Source organism: Ailuropoda melanoleuca, chromosome 16, assembly GCF_002007445.2.
Source record: "Ailuropoda melanoleuca isolate Jingjing chromosome 16, ASM200744v2, whole genome shotgun sequence".
NCBI lineage: Eukaryota > Metazoa > Chordata > Mammalia > Carnivora > Ursidae > Ailuropoda > Ailuropoda melanoleuca.
Window position 1 is genome coordinate 52473702 of NC_048233.1, and position 17748 is coordinate 52491449.

Here is a 17748-nt window from a genome sequence, read left to right on the forward strand (position 1 = left end):
ATATCAGCGATTGGCTGGCTTTGCTTTGTTCTGAGTAAATTTAGGCTGCTTTGCAATATTCGTAGAATCATTGACATCCCCTAGAAGGCTCACGGTGACAGTAGCAGGCTAGATTATCTTTATAAAAAGCTCTTTCCTTTGCCTCCCAAGGCTACTGCTTTCCCCAAGGAAGAAGTGAACCAGTTCTTGGGAGGAGGGGAGGATTTTAAGCAGCCGGGGCTGTGCGAGCTGGCTTCTTGGCGTGCACGCTAACCTTGCTGCTTTCTCCCTTAGGAAAAACAGATGATGCAAAGGTGTCTGAGAGGGGAAGGCTGTCTCCCAAAGGCTCCCAAGTGAAGCGCTCCCCATCAGACGCAGGCCGCAGCAGTGGTGATGAGTCCAAAAAGCCCCTCTCCAGCAGTTCCAGGACCCCCACTGTCAACGCCAACAGTTTTGGGTTCAAGAAGCAGAGCGGCTCGGCCGCTGGGCTGGCCATGATCACAGCCAGCGGGGCTACTGTCACCAGCAGGTCAGCCACGCTGGGCAAGATCCCCAAGTCGTCTGCACTCGTCAGTCGGTCCACTGGCCGGAAGACGAGCATGGACGGGGCTCAGAACCAGGACGATGGGTATCTGGCTCTCAGCTCCCGGACCAACTTGCAGTACCGGAGTTTGCCAAGGCCCAGTAAGTCCACCAGCCGCAACGGGGCTGGGAACAGGTCTAGCACCAGCAGCATCGATTCCAACATCAGCAGTAAGTCTGCGGGCCTGCCGGTGCCCAAGCTGAGGGAGCCTTCCAAAATGGCCCTGGGCAGCTCTCTGCCCGGTCTGGTCAACCAGACGGATAAGGAGAAAGGCATCTCGTCTGACAACGAGAGTGTGGCTTCCTGTAACTCGGTGAAGGTGAACCCAGCGGCCCAGCCTATGTCCAGTGCGGCTCAGGCTACACTCCAGCCAGGGGCCAAGTACCCCGACGTGGCCTCTCCCACGCTCCGCAGGTAAGCGGGTTGATGGCACTGAGCAGAGCTGGAGTACATGGCACGGCATGCTGAGTGAATCATTTTTTTGTTCCTTGGGGAAAACAGCCTCTGTGTTTCTCCGCTTCTGTTTAGTCAGAGCCTGCTGGTGATTTTGTAGTCAGCTGATTATTTTCCTGTGTGGGGAGGAAAAACCTAAGTGTCGAGTCATTTGGGTTCGAATCCTGAGTGCACCTTAACTAGCCACCGTGCATCCTTTCTTAACAGTTCTGTTTCGGTTTCCTCCTCTGTAAAATGGGAACACCTACCTGAGATTTCATGTGACTAACCTATGTAGCCATATCTGGCCCATAGTAGGTGCTCAGTCAAACTAGCTCCTGAGATCTTAATATACCCCTAGGCCCCGGGTGGGTATCTGAGGGGAAGGCTGAGGATATTTTTCCCGCCTTGTCTTATTAATTCTGTGCCTGAGATTCTTCAACATCATGCCAGGCCGTGAGCTCAGCCAGATCCTCCTCCCAACTAGCCCAGTATCCCCCCGCCACAACCTTTTTTATACTGCATGCGTAATTCCAAATGTGTTTCTGAAATTTTTGCTTTCTTAAAAAAAAAAAAACAAAAAAACCTTTCAAAGCAGAAGTGTTTCTGAAAAAGAGAAATCGATTTCTTATTCCCTTAAAAAGGCATTTTCCTGCATTTCCACACTGAATGGAAATTTTTATGTGAAAATTGTGTTATTTTTTAAGCAGTTCCTTTTTAAATGTATACAGCTTTTGCTTGCTCTTGTTATCTCATTATTATATCTGCCGGACCATCCTCGAACTGCAACGGCATAGGACAGAGCTTATCTTACCTTCCCAGGAAATGGCTTATCCTAGGAAAGAGTATAAGTCCCGGATAGAAAATTAAGTAGGGAAAAATAAAAATTATGTGCACATGTACATATTTGGGGGGTGAATGGGAACATTTGAAAAGACTTCAGAAGAAGCATGCCATGTGAAAGATGTAATGAAGCAGTTCACTGTTCTTTGTCTAGACTTGATTATTAGAATTTCAGTAATGATTATTTTTTCAGGGGAAGGTCTTGTTGGGCTGCTCTTTGTTGTTTTAACAGATTGCCTTGTAAATGAAAATTTTCTCTGCTTCTTGCCTCAAGTATTGTATGTACTATTCGCTCTTTGGTATTATAGATTTCCTTTAGTAACTACAAAGGTATTTTACTGGACCCTTAGGCTACTGTAATAGAATACTTGAAAATGCATGCAGATTCTTAGGCTCTGCGTTGAACAACTTTCAGCCAATTCCTGTTAATTACATTTTTCCTAAATCATTAAGAGGTGTTCTCAATTTCCTCTTTGTGCTTTAGTACAGAGAAGAGAAATCTTAGATGAAGGGATAGCTCTCTTCAAGTGATTTGAAGGACTAGCAGACAAAAGATTGGGCTTTTTCTGTGTAGTTACACGGAGAAGAATTAGGGGCAATGAGTAAAAGTGAAGAAGATACATCAGATTTTGGTTTTCTAGTGATTGGAAGGGCTTGACAATGGAGTGAGTTACCCTTAGAAGTAGTGAGGTTCCTGTTATTGGAGGTATGTAAGCATGCCAAAGCCAGGATCCTGCAAGAGGATATCTCATTTCTCTGGCTGTCATCAGGCAAAAAGTGTTTTCTAATCTGTCTCCAGATATTGTAGTGAGAATTGATTATGTGTGTGTGTGTGTTTATTTTTACAATGATTGGGATTTGTAAGGACCATGGAGTAGCTGGGTGCAAGGCAACGTGCCTAGGATGAAAGGTAGTAGTTTTGTCACTGCAGAGAAGCCCACTCCACGAGGGTTTGGTGGGTGGAATTACTTGCATTCCTAGAGCACGTACCGGTCCTTGGACTTGAAGAAAGTCCTGACATTCTTAACAGAGGACCCTGTTGCCAAAGGAAGAGAGAGACATATGTGCCATTCCCTGTTTTTTTGGCAGCACATTTTTGGTCATCAGTGGGGGGATGACATGGAATGACATTTCTGTCCCCAAGACCCCATGTGTCTGCTCTTACATCTTGTGAGCCCAGCAAGATTTCTCTGTAGATCCTTGGGTAGGACTAGCCTCCCATCTTTCAGATGGACGTTCACTTGAGGAGAAATCTGTGAAGATACTTTTCCCAGGCCCCATCCAGACCTAAACTCGTGTTCTTGATTGTTCGTGTTGTCCTTAGAGACGGAAGCAACCAAAATCCTTGGAATTGAACTGTCATACACTGAGTACCTGCTTTGTGCCCAGGGTCTTGGATACAAAGATGATCAAGACAGCTCTTTCTCCTCGAGATGTTTCCTGGGCTGAGGCAATTTTCTAGTTACTCTATTTATAGAAGTAAAGGGAGGCAAGATCTGGGACCATCATGGCTAGGCCTAGAGAAAATTATTCCTCATTGCCCTTGGGGTCTCGGCTACAGCCTAGAGTTTGAAGCTGGAGCCTTGTGATTCACTGGTGTCTGGGCCCCCTGCATGGCGGCCTTTCCCAGTGGAGCACCATTAGCCATTTCAGTAGCGATGACTGTGTCCCCTCCCCAGGATTGTTGGTGCTCCCATACCCGTGCCCCACTGTACTTTAACAGCTTGGCGCCCCTCGTCGCTGGCTGTTCAACCCATACACCCCTTTGTCTCTTCACAGACTCTTTGGTGGGAAGCCTACCAAGCAAGTGCCCATTGCCACAGCAGAAACCATGAAAAACTCAGTGGTGATCTCCAATCCTCATGCCACCTCGACCCAGCAAGGTAATCTAGAGTCCCCCTCAGGCAGCGGCGTCCTGAGCAGCGGGAGCAGCAGTCCTCTCTACAGTAAGAACCTGGATATCAACCAGTCTCCTCTAGCCTCCAGTCCCAGCTCAGCCCACTCGGGCCCTTCCAACAGCCTCACCTGGGGCACCAACGCCAGCAGCTCGTCCGCCGTCAGCAAGGACGGCCTGGGCTTCCAGTCCGTCAGCAGCCTTCACACCAGCTGCGAGTCCATTGACATTTCCCTCAGCAGCGGAGGGGGGCTGAGTCACAATTCCTCCACGGGCCTCATCACCTCCAAGGACGACTCCCTGACTCCCTTTGTCCGAACCAACAGCGTGAAGACCACACTGTCGGAAAGGTGGGTTCCGTGCACGTGGCTCTCTCAGAGAGACACCCTTCTGAAAGTCCAAGGGTTTGTGTTAGGAACCCCAAATGTCATTCACCTTTGCCTGGGAGATGGCGCTCTTTCTAACCCCTGCTGCCTTTCCTTGAAGGAAGCCAGCTGGGGATGGAATTCAGCTCAGCTCTCCTTCCTGTTACCTTTTCCATCGTGGTTATTCTCAGGGCTTGGAGCTGCTGGCCATCTCTGGGGGGACGGATTTAATGCTTCCATTTGAAATGGCATTCCTCCTTTGAGGTCCTTCCATTTTATTGTTTGTTCATCAGCTGCTCGTTTCCCCTCCCCTTGTAACTGTGCAGAGTAGGTGGCCGGCAGCGGCCCTGGAATAGGTGGCCGGAAAGGTTTTGGGTAGCTGGGTGGACTCGGCGGGCGTCATGGCAGACACCCTCCTATGGAAGGGCGGCCAGCCAGAGTGATCAAGAAACTCACAGCAGCCTCAGAGCTCCGGATTTCACTGCAACGGGCTGTGTGTCCAGTTTCTCCATGTAGGCAAGAACGCCAGGATCCGCACTGGGAATGAGAAAAATGTCCTAATCATTGTGTGTGTAACGACCCCTCCCCTTTCTTCCCATCTAATGTTCCTTCTCTTATTTTCTACCTGCCTGGACTTCTAGCCCTCTCTCTTCCCCTGCTGCTAGCCCTAAGTTCTGCAGAAGTACTCTGCCCAGGAAACAGGACAGGTAATGACATTGTAGGCCGGGGAGCCCACCGAGCCTCCGGGTTCCCCTGCCCATCTGTGTCAAGCCAGACGTCTTGTGTGAGGCTGTTGGCCTGAGGCTTCCGCTTGTGTTCGTGGCTCTGATGTACCCTGTGACCCCAGACATGCCAGTGAGGGTCTGCTCCACTGTCCACCGCAGCCCTGGAAGTGGTGGAGTCGGGCCGGCCCATCCCTCCCCAGCTTGGGAAGGAAGCTTGGCCGCTTGAATGGGGGCTTGAACTGGGGCGGCAGAAGCCCTCGCTTGCATCTCTGTCTTCCTGTGGCATGTTCCTGCTTCCCAGCTCCCCAGCTTCCCACCCTCTCTCCCCTCTCTCTCCCTTCTCCCTCCCAGCCCAGAAATGATCTACCACCCACTGTGCGACGTGGCCCTCACCGTTGTCTCCCCCACCCCTACTCCCCACACAGCTGGCTCTTATCCCTTCAGAAGCCCTTCCCTGCAGTTTGGCTGTTGTGTCTTGCAGGCTGTTGTGTTCTGTGTGCCCGTTTCCTGAAATGATAATGAAAAAGAGGATGTGCAGGGTTGAGGCTCTACAAACTAAGAGGCTTGCTTGCCCCTAGCTGCCCTGTGGGTGGGCCTCAGAGATGGATCCTGACCTCCAGTTTGTGGGGGGCCACAGCTTGGCCAAACATAATAACCAGATGTTGTTTCGTGCTCGGAGAAAAAAAAAAATTAATGAAAATCCTCTTCACCCCATCAACAGCAAAAACTTTGTTTTTGTCAGATTCACAGACCAAGCCTTTAAACCCTTGTTCTTTGGAAATCCAAATGCCTTGACTTTATCAGCCAACAAGTTGTTACACGCCCTGACTCGGGCCCAGGGCTCAGCTCCGAGCTACACCAAACTTAAGAGGGACCTGGAATTCACGTTGTTACCCATGAATTCCAAATATGCAGACTGCTGGCCTCTTGACACCCTCCAGCAAGTCCCTTCTCTCACGTGAAGTCATCGTCAATGGCATTTCGGGGTGGGCCAGAGGTAGGGGTGCAGGGAAGCTGGCATCTCTCTCTCTGAGAAGCAGTGGTGCTGGTACAAGGCTGGGTGACTGGGCAGCGGAAGATGTGGGCTCTGCTTCGACCTGGGGCAGCCCCTGGGTTTTGCTTTGCACCTGTGGCAAGGGAGGAAGAGTTGGGGTCCAGTGGATGGCTCAGGCCTCCTGGTGCCTCGGGGTAAGGTATGCGCTGGTGTCAGCCAGGCCCAGGATCAGGTTTCTCTTGTTTTCCGTGGATGTGGATGTGTTGCATGCGCAGCTGGATATAAGGGAGCGCTCCCTGGTGTCGTGAGTCTCTTGCTCCAGATCTCCGGCCCCTCCTTAGTCTTTCCCTCCTTCCCTTGCCTGCTTTCCCTGTGCTTCTCTGAAGTTCTCATTTTTGTTTTAACTTTCCTACAGTGACCCGCACCTTGATAGGAACACTTTGCCTAAAAAAGGACTCAGGTATCTGCGTTTCCTCCTTCCATCCGTGCCATCTGGTGTGGCTTTGGGGCTTGGCTGCGTGACTCTCATGGCTGGTGGGGGTTTGGGCTGGGCTGGGGTCCCCGCTTTGGCCACCGCAGCAGGGCCCTCTGAAACGGGGCTCCGTCAGCACCCTCTCATTCTCATCGCTCCATCTGTTGGCTTTTTTGCTTGGGCAGAGGCTGTGTTTTTTCAGGCTTACTGTGGCGAAAACCATCTCATGAAGAACACCCCTGGGCCAGCCCAGAGAGCTGTTACTGCTACTCTTGGGACCAGCGGGTTCAATTGATGAGCTCTTCACCCTGACCATGTTCTGTTCACGGCTGTCTTCCAAAAGAAAGGATGTGACTTACAGCACGTTGGTTAGCCAGGACGTGGGCAAAGGAGAGGAATATCTCCCCCAAATTGGAAAATATTTAACTTTTCGGGCCATAGAAAATTACTAAAGACAGATGCTTTGTCCTTCCTAAATATTCTAAAAACTGTGTCAGTTTTCGGTGCCCAACAAGACACGGGTGTGATTGGCTTTGGTGTAAAGAAAAGACTACCAGGAAGGAACGTCCTTCCATTCATCGTAAGTCGTGGCTCATTTTTCGTGCAAGTCCTGGTGAAGCAAGATGATGTAAGTTCACCGTTGCTCACGCCATCTCCTTCACTTTGCCAACCAGAGGGACTCCAGTTCTAACGTCTGCCCCAGGGTCCTCCTGTATGATGGTTGCAGCTGTCATTTCTCCTGCTCATTAAACACCTCATTGTTCGTAGCATTTGCTAAACCCTGCACTAAGCATTAAGTGCTTTCGCAAAAAAAAAAAAGGAACTTGGAATGAAATGTTTCATTGCTGTCATGTATGTCTGTAGTTAATAACTTGCAACTCTTAAGGCTGAGAGCATTCTGAACAGTAATGTGAGGTAGGTATCAATGCTGCCTTTCAGTAGGAACTCAAGTAAAGCCAGTTCTGAGCATCTAAGAATAAAAATATTGAAAACCACCCAGCAGATGTCCTGTGGGAGGAAGTTCAGCGCTGTGGCCATAGAGGGGGCAGTTGGCAAGGCCTTTAGTGCTAAAGTCTTCTTCTTTTCGGCACCCATGCTAATACTTAGCTCACAGCCACTCTCAAGATGAGTTTGATGTTGATGCCCTACTGTTGCCCTAAGAGGAAGCTAACCCCTCTAAATAGAAATATTTTAATATATAAATATATATATTTTTTATTTATTTACTTATTTATCTTGCAGTAGAGATCTATCAAAATGATGTAGCTCTGGCTTTTTAAAATTGTTTTTTTTAAATTTCAGAATAGAGATAGGTGCTAGGCTGTCTTCATGCAATTGACGTGACCTAGAAAGTTGTATGCCCGTCACCTATAGCAAAAACATTAAGAGAGAAACATTTTTTGCCCCCCTCACTCTCCCTCTCCCTTCTAGCTCCCTCCCTCCCTGCACATTCATGTGCAATGCCAAGACACCAGCACCTCTTTTTCTTGAGTCAAAAGAATTCCTCTGGTTCCATAATCAGTAGTCGCCCCACAGTAATCTGTGTTTAAGTCCAAAGGTACTCTGGCCACTGGGCACTTCAGAAATTTGAGATGCTGCCCGCGGGCATGATGAGAAGAGCATGGATTTTGGAATCAGACATAAAATGGATTGAAATCCCAACACGTGATTCGAGGCAGGCCCTCCCCTTCTTTGAATGTAAAATGGGAATAGTAGCGTCTGCATTGCTGGGTGGGTGGGAGGTGTTGGCAAGAGGTCTATGAAGGCACCCAGCACATTGGTGACACTGGATACATCATTACCAGATATGTTACATAATAAATGAGGAGGTGGGCCCCATGACTTCTGTGGCACCCAGTGATCTGGGGTTCCTGTTACGGAGACTTACCGGGGCTACATTGCAGCAAACACTGTAAGCATTGGTGTCGTCACGCCTTCCATCACGTCTGGTTTCTGAAACGCTGGGACGTGCGGCCACTTACGTGCGCTCGAGAGTGCAGCTGCCATGAGCTAGCTGATTAAAACTTCCTCGAAGCTCTGACAGCAGCTCCTTGTGTTGCTTCAGTCCTGTCAAGGTGGGGGCTTTGAAATGACACTATCATGAATCAACATGTTACAGATACGCCCAGGGACAGCTCCTTTGAGCATTTACCGATCTCGCTCCCTTTATGTATTCCCTCCACACTGAAAAGAATTGCAGTTTTCCCCAAAGGCAGCCAAGTAGCAAAAAAGGTTTGGAGAAACTTCATAAGTTTCAGGATGTGTAGTGATGTGATTTTTTTTTTTTTTAACATCATCGTTGGATCTGTATTTTCTTTTTTGTCTATTTATCATCAGCTCCCCGGAGTTCATTTTCATAAGCGTCGTTCATAGTTAATCCCAGCGTCAATTCTCTCTATCCAGGTATACTCCCACTTCCCAGCTTCGCACCCAAGAAGACGCAAAAGAATGGTTACGGTCCCACTCTGCAGGAGGCCTGCAGGACCCCGCTGCCAATTCCCCATTTTCCTCTGGTTCCAGTGTAACGTCTCCCTCCGGAACAAGATTCAACTTCTCCCAGCTTGGTGAGTAACAACTGATCATTAGCTGTGGGGATCAGCTCCTTGGGCCTGAGGTTAGTCTTGTATTTTGAAGAAGGTATGTGGGCATCTCCATGCAGTCACATCACTCTCCCTATTGATCAGCCCTCAGCAGTGTAGTTTGATTATAGGTGATTGATGATAGCAAAAGAAAGAAAAGAGAAAAGATTTTGGTACTCTAATCAAGTGATTTATTGATATGGTTGATGTAGGGTAGGATTCTAGCAAAGAGCAAACCATTCCATTTTTGAGAAGAATGTATTGTTTCTAAGACCTCTGAAGACGTAGGTTTTTATCTGAAGAAGAGGTAGCATACCCCGTGTTTGGTCCTGTGCTTTGCTCTATTAAGCTGGAAAATAAAGATCAGGTTTTGAGTGAACAAGTATTCTTGGAAATGCCTACTACTGACATAATGCTTTGACTGGCACAGTGGGGAAAGGAGAAGAATTTGTAATACAGTCCCTGCTGACATGTTAATGGATTCTTTTTCAGAGAGACAAACACACCCACACAGACTCATAAACAGCGTAAAAGAGAACAATCCAAAGCTTTATACTTTATATGAAACCGTGTAAAACCAACTATGGTCAGGTAGCAAGTATTATATATGGTTAGAGAAAGGGAAGATCAGTCCTGGCTAGAATTACCAGGAAGAATGGGAGCTGAGCCCTGAAAGACTGATGGAGGGGGAAAAAAAATCTTGCCCATTCTCGTCTTGCTCTTTAGAAGGGTGGCCTTTTCTGAATATTGCAAATAATAAACACGGCGTCTTTAAGGACAGGTGTGGCTTGTAATCAAGTAAGGCTTAACTTTTCGTTTTTAATGAACTAAGATATTTTGGAAATACTGCATATTACTGAAATGGACAAGGTTTTACTAAAAAAAGGCTGTTTAGGCCAAGGCAGATGTGCCTCTTTGCCCTGAAGTTCTTTAGGCGCCATTACAAGCATGTCCCATTGGAGACAGTGAGACCTGTGTTCATATCGTTCTTTCCCAGCCGTAACTCTTTGAGGCAAAAGTTTCTTGTCATGCACAAATGCTTCCCATCTGATCAAAAGCCTGGTTGGACTATTTTGGGCTTTGGCTTTAGAGGGAGTTGTTCCAGATGAGCCCAGGGAGTAATTAGCTCATGCCTGGAAGGTGACACTAGCTTGTCGGAACGTGCCAAGTTGGAAAGCTGAGGCCCAGAGCCTTGCTTTGGAAATGACCCACCTTTCCTCCCTTATTTTTAGCTCTCAGTGTGTTATTCAAATGCTGATGTGACAATCTTCTAGAAAACAGGCAAGGGAGGGAAGTTGGCAGGGACAGATAATGGCCGATACTAATCAGTCCCCTTGTCGTCCCCATCCAGGATTTGAACAGAGACATGAATTTCCAACCTTTCAATTCCCTTCCTTTTTTTCCAGCGAGTCCCACCACGGTTACCCAGATGAGCTTGTCCAACCCAACCATGCTGAGGACCCACAGCCTCTCCAATGCCGATGGGCAGTACGACCCGTACACCGATAGCCGATTCCGGAATAGCTCCATGTCCCTGGATGAGAAGAGCCGAACCATGAGCCGCTCGGGCTCCTTCCGGGATGGATTTGAAGAAGGTAAGTGAAGAGGGTTGCTGTCTCAGGTTATGCAGTGTGGATAATGGCCCTCCGTACCGAGTTCACGACCCGAGAGCCCACCTGTGTTTCCACCTCTCTCACTCACTGTGGGGTTTGGGGCTGCGGAACTCTGAATAGCAGGGTCTGGCTCTTCATTCACCTCTTGGGGGGGAAGAGGCTGCTGAAGAAACATGAGTGAACTTGGAGCTGACCGAGTTCCACTCTAGGCTTCTCCCTCTTGGACCTGGGCCACAGCTTCTTGGCACGTGTCTCCATCTTGAGGTTCAGCTTCTGGCTCACCATCTTGGCAGGCTGAGTTTCTGGAGAGTTAGTTCATTTCCCTGTGCTAACATACCCGTGGAGCCCTGGGGGCCTGTGGGCAGCCGGCCTCTCCACTTCACTCCAGCATTTTCTATTTCTCAGGCACCAGTTTTTTAAGTTTATTCAGTTATACCCTTTTCCTTCAGGTATGCCCTTTTCCTTCTTTGCTCCCTAACTGAATGTTTGGGGTTGGATTTTTATGTTTTGTTCATTTTAATCAGAATGTTGGGAGAAAGTAGGTGTGGGCATCGTTGCCAGCCATCTTCCTAAGTTGGTTCCTCTCTCTTTCCTTTTGTTCCTTCGCTTAGGGTGGGAGCTAGGGAGGCAAGCAGTCAAAATGCTGTGGAGGGACAGCCCCACCCCTGAAAAGCTTCCTGAAAATGGGAATGATAGGATGTTGGAGTCAGTACTCATTGACTAGTGGTTAAACATATGGAGTAAGACTACCGGGGTTTGAATTCCAGCCTGCCTGCTTCTTCCATATATGATCTTGGACAAGTTACTTCACCTCCCTGTGCCTCTGGTTTTTTTACTGACAAAATGAGAATGGTAATAGTACCCAGCTCATGGAATTACGAGAATTCAACGATAGATACATGCGTTCACCTGGTAATGTCATTACATGTCCTAGCCTGTAGACTCAGCGTTAGCAGTGACATCCTGGCAGCTGGGACTCCCCAGCCAGGGGATGGGGACTCTCAGAGCAATTGGAACCCAGGCTACGGCCATAGCTGTAGCTGTGCCTTTTTTGCCAGTGACAGACGAGAATGTGGGAGGGAGTCATGGGTGCTTCCCTCTGCTCCCAGCCCCTGTGAGAGTGGGGAAATAGAACCCCAGCTTCCTCCTGGGAGGAGAGAACAAACTTGCTTTTTTTGTTTGTTTGTTTGTCTTGTTTTTAAGATTTTGGTTACTTGAGAGAGAGTGAGGGGGCACGAGCAGGGTGAGGGGCAGAGGGAAAAGCAGGCTTCCTGCTGAATAGAGAGCCCCATGCAGGACTCGATCCTGGGACTCCAGGATCATGACCTGAGCCAAAGGCAGACACTTAACCAACTAAGCCACCCAGGTGCCCCCAAACTTGTCTTGTTTAAGAACTCCCTAAACAAGCTGAGAGGGAAAGAAACACAGAATAAAGGCTTCCACTTTTGCCCAGTGTAATTGCTTATAAAAACTGTAAAGGGTTTAGTTACAGGGCACTTGTGTGCCCCCCCATCCCCGCCCCCCCCCCCCGCCCCCTCCCCCCACCCCTCTAAAAAAAAAAAAAAAAAAAAAAAACCCTGGTTTATGTGTCACTTGTATCCAGTGACATCCAGTGAACGACAATGAGCAAGTCTGCAAATCCATATATGGGAACCTGCTGGGACAGAGGATTAAGGGGGGGGTGGAGCCGGAGTTACCAGGAGCGTTCTGCTGGATTTAAGAGCTAGAAATGCATGCTATAACCACCCTGGGCAGTCATAGTGGCCAAAACATTGACCTGAAGTGAAGGAGTAGGCAGTTGGTCTTGAACTTTTTTCTAGTCCGTGTGCTCGCCAAGCGTGGCCGCAGAGCATTCCCCAGCCCGCCTGGTGACGACTCACATATGGAGAGCGTCCTGGGCCGTATTCATCTTCTCTGTCGTGTGTGTACCTGAGTGAACCGTGCTCAGGACTGAAACTTGTCCAAACAAGCACACTTCGCCTCATAAAGATCCGGGACCATTACAGTATCATCATCACAGAGCTTTTATTTATTCTGTCTGGAATCAAGCTGTCAGGCAGCACCACTGTGGAATATCTGAGATGTCAAAGTGACATTGATAAAAAAGGCTTGCCCACAAGCAGTGTCTAGACTTTTGTAAACCCTAATGATTCATGGTGACGTGGAACTGAAGGGCAGAGGTAGAAATCAAATTTGGGGGGTAGGGGGCAGGGACTGCTGTCGATATACTATGAATACATAGCATTTCCATGGGGGAAACTTTGCATCAAGTTGCTTTTATTCCTTCCAGGGCCAGTACATTGCAAAACCAAAATAGAGCTCGTCCAGTGAGGTGTTTTTAATTCCATTTGGTAAATGCTCCCCCCCCTTGCAACTTTTGAATTTATAAATCCCAGGATTGTAGAAACAGTTGGGGGGGAAATTTTACATCTCATGTTCGGACCAAACAGAACCTCCTTCTAAGAGTCAGGTATATCATATGCCGGAAAGCAGGATCGAAATTTAAGAAGAATTAGCACAAGTACTTAGGTGAGGTTTTTGTGGGAGTTAATTAGCACTTTCCATTTTGAAGGAAGTGGGAGTCATAAATATGTAGATTAGGTACAGGCATGGCCCAGATGCAACCTTTCAAAGTTATTTCAGGTAAATTAATTTCCATCAGATACATTATGCAATCTTAAAGTCAACTTTAATAGCTCACATTTAGGGAGAGGCTTGAGGCAGTTTGAAAATGGATATCTTTGCCCGGGGACTTTGCCAATCATCCCTAATTGCTGGTGCAATCTTGAGTAGTTCCTATGGAATCCATAGGAACAGAGTGGCTTATTAATAAATAAATCTTTTTTTGCAACTTACTTGGGTTTCTAGCCCCTGAATTACACTTGTGATTGAAATCCTGGCATGTCTACTGCTAGCAAAGCGACTTGGGGGAAGGCACTTGTCCCTGCTTAGCCTATTTCCTGTTCATTAAAAGGTAGAAAATAATTGTACTTGCTTCAGAGGATTGAAGTGAAGATTAGGTGGGATAAATCCCGGAAAGCATCTAATGCAAAATGACTTCGAAAGAGGTTTATAGTAAGTATTCAATCAATGGTAGCCATTGTTATAATTGTCATGTTTTGTTTTCTCCTTCTCACCAAGGGCCATTACATTCCTGTTTTGTTTATGGCAAAATTGAGCCCGAAGAAGTGCCTTGGGGACTGTGTGCAGCCAGGACTCGGTCCGAAACTCTTGATTTTCAGCCCTCTGTTTTCCTGTTCAGTCCTACCTTGATATTTGGCTCTGCCTTGGGCACAGCTGGGCTTTCTTACATGTGTGAGGCAGACTCTGATCCTTCATCAGCATGTTCTCTGTTTTCAGTTCTGCTTCCTTTGCTGGTTGGTTCAGAGGGTGGTCCATTAGCCATCAGAACTGTGCCTCCTTCTCACTGGTAGGACCTCTGATAGTACCAGCCGTGGAGAAGAACTAGGATGCAGTGCCTAGACGCACATTCTCGCTCCTAACTAGCTGTGTGTGCTTGGCCACATCACTTAGCCTCTCTGGGTCTTCGTTTACCCTTTTTTTTGTATTAGTGGTAGAAACTCCTGCCCACAGATTCTCTGGTGATGAGGATCACTTCACCAACAATAGTGTAAATGAGAAAGTGCTCTGACTCGTATGAAGCTGAAGATACATGTGAGATGCCAAGTGTGGCATCAGAGGTATTTGCTTGCTTTGTTGGCTGATGCCCAGTTGTTTTATTCTGTCTGGAGCATGTATGTATAATCACCTAGGTTTTAGGCAGGGGTGAAATCACGTTTTTCTCAACGTGCATTTTTTGCTCATTTAGTCCCAGCTTGTATCCGTGTAGGTTGGATGAGGGGCTGGGGAAACCATTCTAAAACACACCAAAAGGCAAAAACAAAAACAAAACTCTCAGAAACGCCTGAATCAGATCTCTCAAGGACAAAACAGTCTCCATACTTCTGGTCAGCAGATCCTGTTCCTGAATGCTGTGTGACCAGAAGCAGACCATTTAACCTCTCTGGATTTCAGATTCCTCAGGTGCAGAGATGGCCTAGACAAGTCTCTGTGGTTCCTCGTAGCTTCAGAATTTTAGAGGTACAGGTAAAGGGTGTGCTTTTGCTGTTCTGGCTTTGTAAGTCTCGTGCGCAATTTGCTGTCCCAAAGTATCCATGCCACGTAACCCAGGCTCTGAATTGGTTCGGCTCTCTTGGAGCATGGCCCACTGCAATGGTTCAGGCAAGCCACATTCAGTTTGGAGTTGATTCTGGAAATCAAGGAATCTTTCTTTGGACCACAGCCTCGCTATTGCTATTTACCAAGTGAGAGGAGTTAATTACAGAGAAAAATAATTACCTCCACTGAAGCTTGCCAGATGTGCTCGTCGCCTGCGGCCCTGGGCCTGCACTGGGATCTTGCTGAGGGCAGTGTCTGTAAGTCTGTGCTTATGAGCTGGAGGGATAGAAGAGACAAACTTCCATTTTCTAGCAGCCTAGTTCCACGTGGCAGCCCTGTGCTGGCTGAGCAAGTGGTGTGATGGAAAAGGGTAGCTGAAGGGTGGCTGCATGTTACCCATGTCTCTTCCCCCAGCTGGGCTCCAGTATCATCTGCCCCTACTGCCCATGTCACGGGGCTAACGTAACTTATCCCTTTAGAACATTAGGCCACGAAGTTGCGGCATGAGGGGCGTCTGCTAACGTGTCTACGTATTAACACTGAAAGCCATTATTGGCCATTAACACTATAAACTGATTTCTTATGGGGCCTGGGCCAGAGAAGTCACCGATGGCAGCATGGAGGAAAGGATCTAGAACCCTAACATTGCTAAGGATGGTGGATGTGAGTGGTAGTATAATGATGGCCTCAGAAAAGCAGGCACCTTCCAGGAGAGAAGAGGGCCGGACACACAAGTCAAGAACTGCGTGGGTTCAGAGAGGGAGGAAGTGCATCTGGTGCAGGCAGGCAGGGAACCGAGGAGAGGCTCCCTGGAGATGCGTTGTTCGAGCTGATCCCAGGGATTTGGACAGACAGAAATGAGAAGTATCCAAAACAAAGGGAACTGTACAGGCGGAGACTCTGAGGAGGCCAAGTGCTAGGCAGGGCATGCTCGAGGAGTAGTGCAGGATTCAGAATGGGATAGAAGCACAGAAAGGAAGAGTAGGAGGTTTATGGGAAGACAGTGTGGAGGCACCTGGGTGGTGGGCTGAGCTGTTGGTCGGATATCTCGTGGGCAGGTAGCTTCTGCCCAGTGCTGATCCAAGTTGAGTTCACTTCTTGGGTGGTAAGTGCAAGCCGTTTAGTGCACGTGGAAAGTTATTCCCAAGCCTCCCACTCTCAGACCACAGGGGATAGCTCGTGTGGGGGTAGAGCCTTCTACTTGTGGTCAAGAAAGCTGTGCCCAATTAAACATCTCTGATGTCTCCACAGGCATATTTTTGTCTTTCAAAAAGTTGTTGAGAGATTACTAAGAAAATGTCATTAAAGAATCTGGTTCCCAGAAAGAGAAGTCAGTTAGACTACTTAGTCCTAGAAAAGACCGTGATTTAAAATTATATAAAAATAATAAAATGTCTCCACTGGCTGGGAGCGGGAAGGGATGCAAAAAGGGTATGAAGATCGTTCTAAGTCAAAAGAACCAGTCAGAAACAGAAAAGAGGACACTACCTGCTTGTCATTTTGTACACAGGGTTAGAAATCAAAAGAAGAATCTCTCTTCCAGTAGATAATGTTTTCTAAACAAGTGTTGTGCATGTTCATCTGGAATGAGTTGACTGTGGCCAACAGCCAGCCTCCTGTGTTCATAGTAATCAGCTCATCTTTGTGCATACACAAGTGACAGATGCTAGCAGGGTATAAAACATGGATGCACCACTGTCTCAACCCTAAAGGGATATGTTAGAAAAAAAGAAAGGAATAAAATGTGCTCAGATGGAACAGGTCCCAGGGTGCCTGTGGGTGATAGAATTATGAGTCACGTAGGCTGTGGCAGTGAGTGTGTTTTCTTAACACTTCTCTGTCCTTGAAAATTTTTATTTAGTAATCACGTATTATTTTCATAGGGGAAAAAGGTATGTAGAGGTTGTAAGGGGAAAAAGGGATAAAGGAAAAGACACTCCTTTAACAAATTCTTATTTGACTCTGACCTATTGCCAAACCAGGAAAAGTTGGGTCAAGGCGAGATTAAGTTGCCTGGTAGTGTCCCACCATCCCGAGTTTCTCTTCCTCTCTCCCTTTCTGGCTCGACAGTAGCCAGCTGTGCAATTCACCTCTTTTTTTTTTTTTTTTTTTTTTTTTTTTTTTTTTNGGATCCTCGCTCTCCTTGGTTTCCAGCACGTCATCAATTTATTCTACGGTGAGTATGAATCAGTGCTGTGTGGCTATGACCATGAGAACCGGGGCTCCTTTATCAAGTGTGTCAAGAATAAAATACAAAATACAGTTGCTTCTCCTAGAGGAAGTATGTCCATTGTAAGGGGCTCCATTCATTAGGGAACTAGATTTGAAATTCACAAAGAGCTATTGATTATAATGTATCAACCGGTAAATCAGGAACTGACTCCTGCATTAAAGTGGCATTGTGCTTTGGGTGGTAACTAGTAAGAATGCGTGAGAAGCCTTGGCCACCTGCTGGTAGCCTTAGAAAAGAAAGGCCTTGAACAACTTCTGTCTGCCTCAGTTTATCTGTCAAGTAGAAAGAGTAGCAGCCCTACCTTGTGGAGTTGTAGTGAGTTTCAGTGTTAAGAAGATGACATTTCACTACTACTCAGGTCCTTGAGGACAAGGACTTTTTCTGTTTTTTATTCCTAGTGCCTAGAACAAAGCCCAGCACATAATAGATGTTCAAAAAATAGGCTTGAATGAAGTAAGAAAATGCATGTGAAGCACTGAATACAGTGCCCCCAGCACAGAACACATGTTGGTGTCATCACCGTTGGCTGTCATCAATGAGTGGTCTAAACAAAACCACGTGTAATCAAATATGGTTCTGGATTTGTTCAGGGGTGCTTGCCTTTTTATAGCTATGTGCATATAAACTTTACTTTGGGAATTCCTATAGGAAAAAAATCATTTTATTAATTGAGAATTAGAGATTCTTTAGCCCTTAATTCCATGGAGGACAGATGTTTTAGTAATTCACTTTTTGGTAATGCCAGGTTCCTGGGCTCTATATACATAGCAGGGCAAACTGTATACGGCCCCTTGGAAGCGAAAGGCCATCCCGGAATCAAGCGAAAGAGACCAGGGCCTGACTGTTCTTTCTTAGGC

At 47.3% G+C, this 17748-nt stretch overlaps 1 protein-coding gene across 8 annotated transcripts in view; it reads left to right on the plus strand.

Moving 5' to 3' along the window:
- The window catches only part of NAV2 (neuron navigator 2), a 385459-nt gene that overhangs the window by 320181 nt on the left and 47530 nt on the right, over window positions 1–17748 (plus strand). For 5 of the 8 annotated variants that reach the window (XM_034646084.1, XM_034646085.1, XM_034646087.1 and 2 more), the window contains 8 exons: window positions 274–976; window positions 3617–4081; window positions 4738–4803; window positions 6231–6275; window positions 8691–8851; window positions 10273–10461; window positions 10794–10798; window positions 16787–16834. In XM_034646084.1, the coding sequence (XP_034501975.1) occupies window positions 274–976; window positions 3617–4081; window positions 4738–4803; window positions 6231–6275; window positions 8691–8851; window positions 10273–10461; window positions 10794–10798; window positions 16787–16834 (1682 nt within the window). The remainder of the gene's footprint in view (window positions 1–273; window positions 977–3616; window positions 4082–4737; window positions 4804–6230; window positions 6276–8690; window positions 8852–10272; window positions 10462–10793; window positions 10799–16786; window positions 16835–17748) is intronic. The other 3 variants (XM_034646086.1, XM_034646091.1, XM_034646088.1) reach the window with 2 other exon arrangements.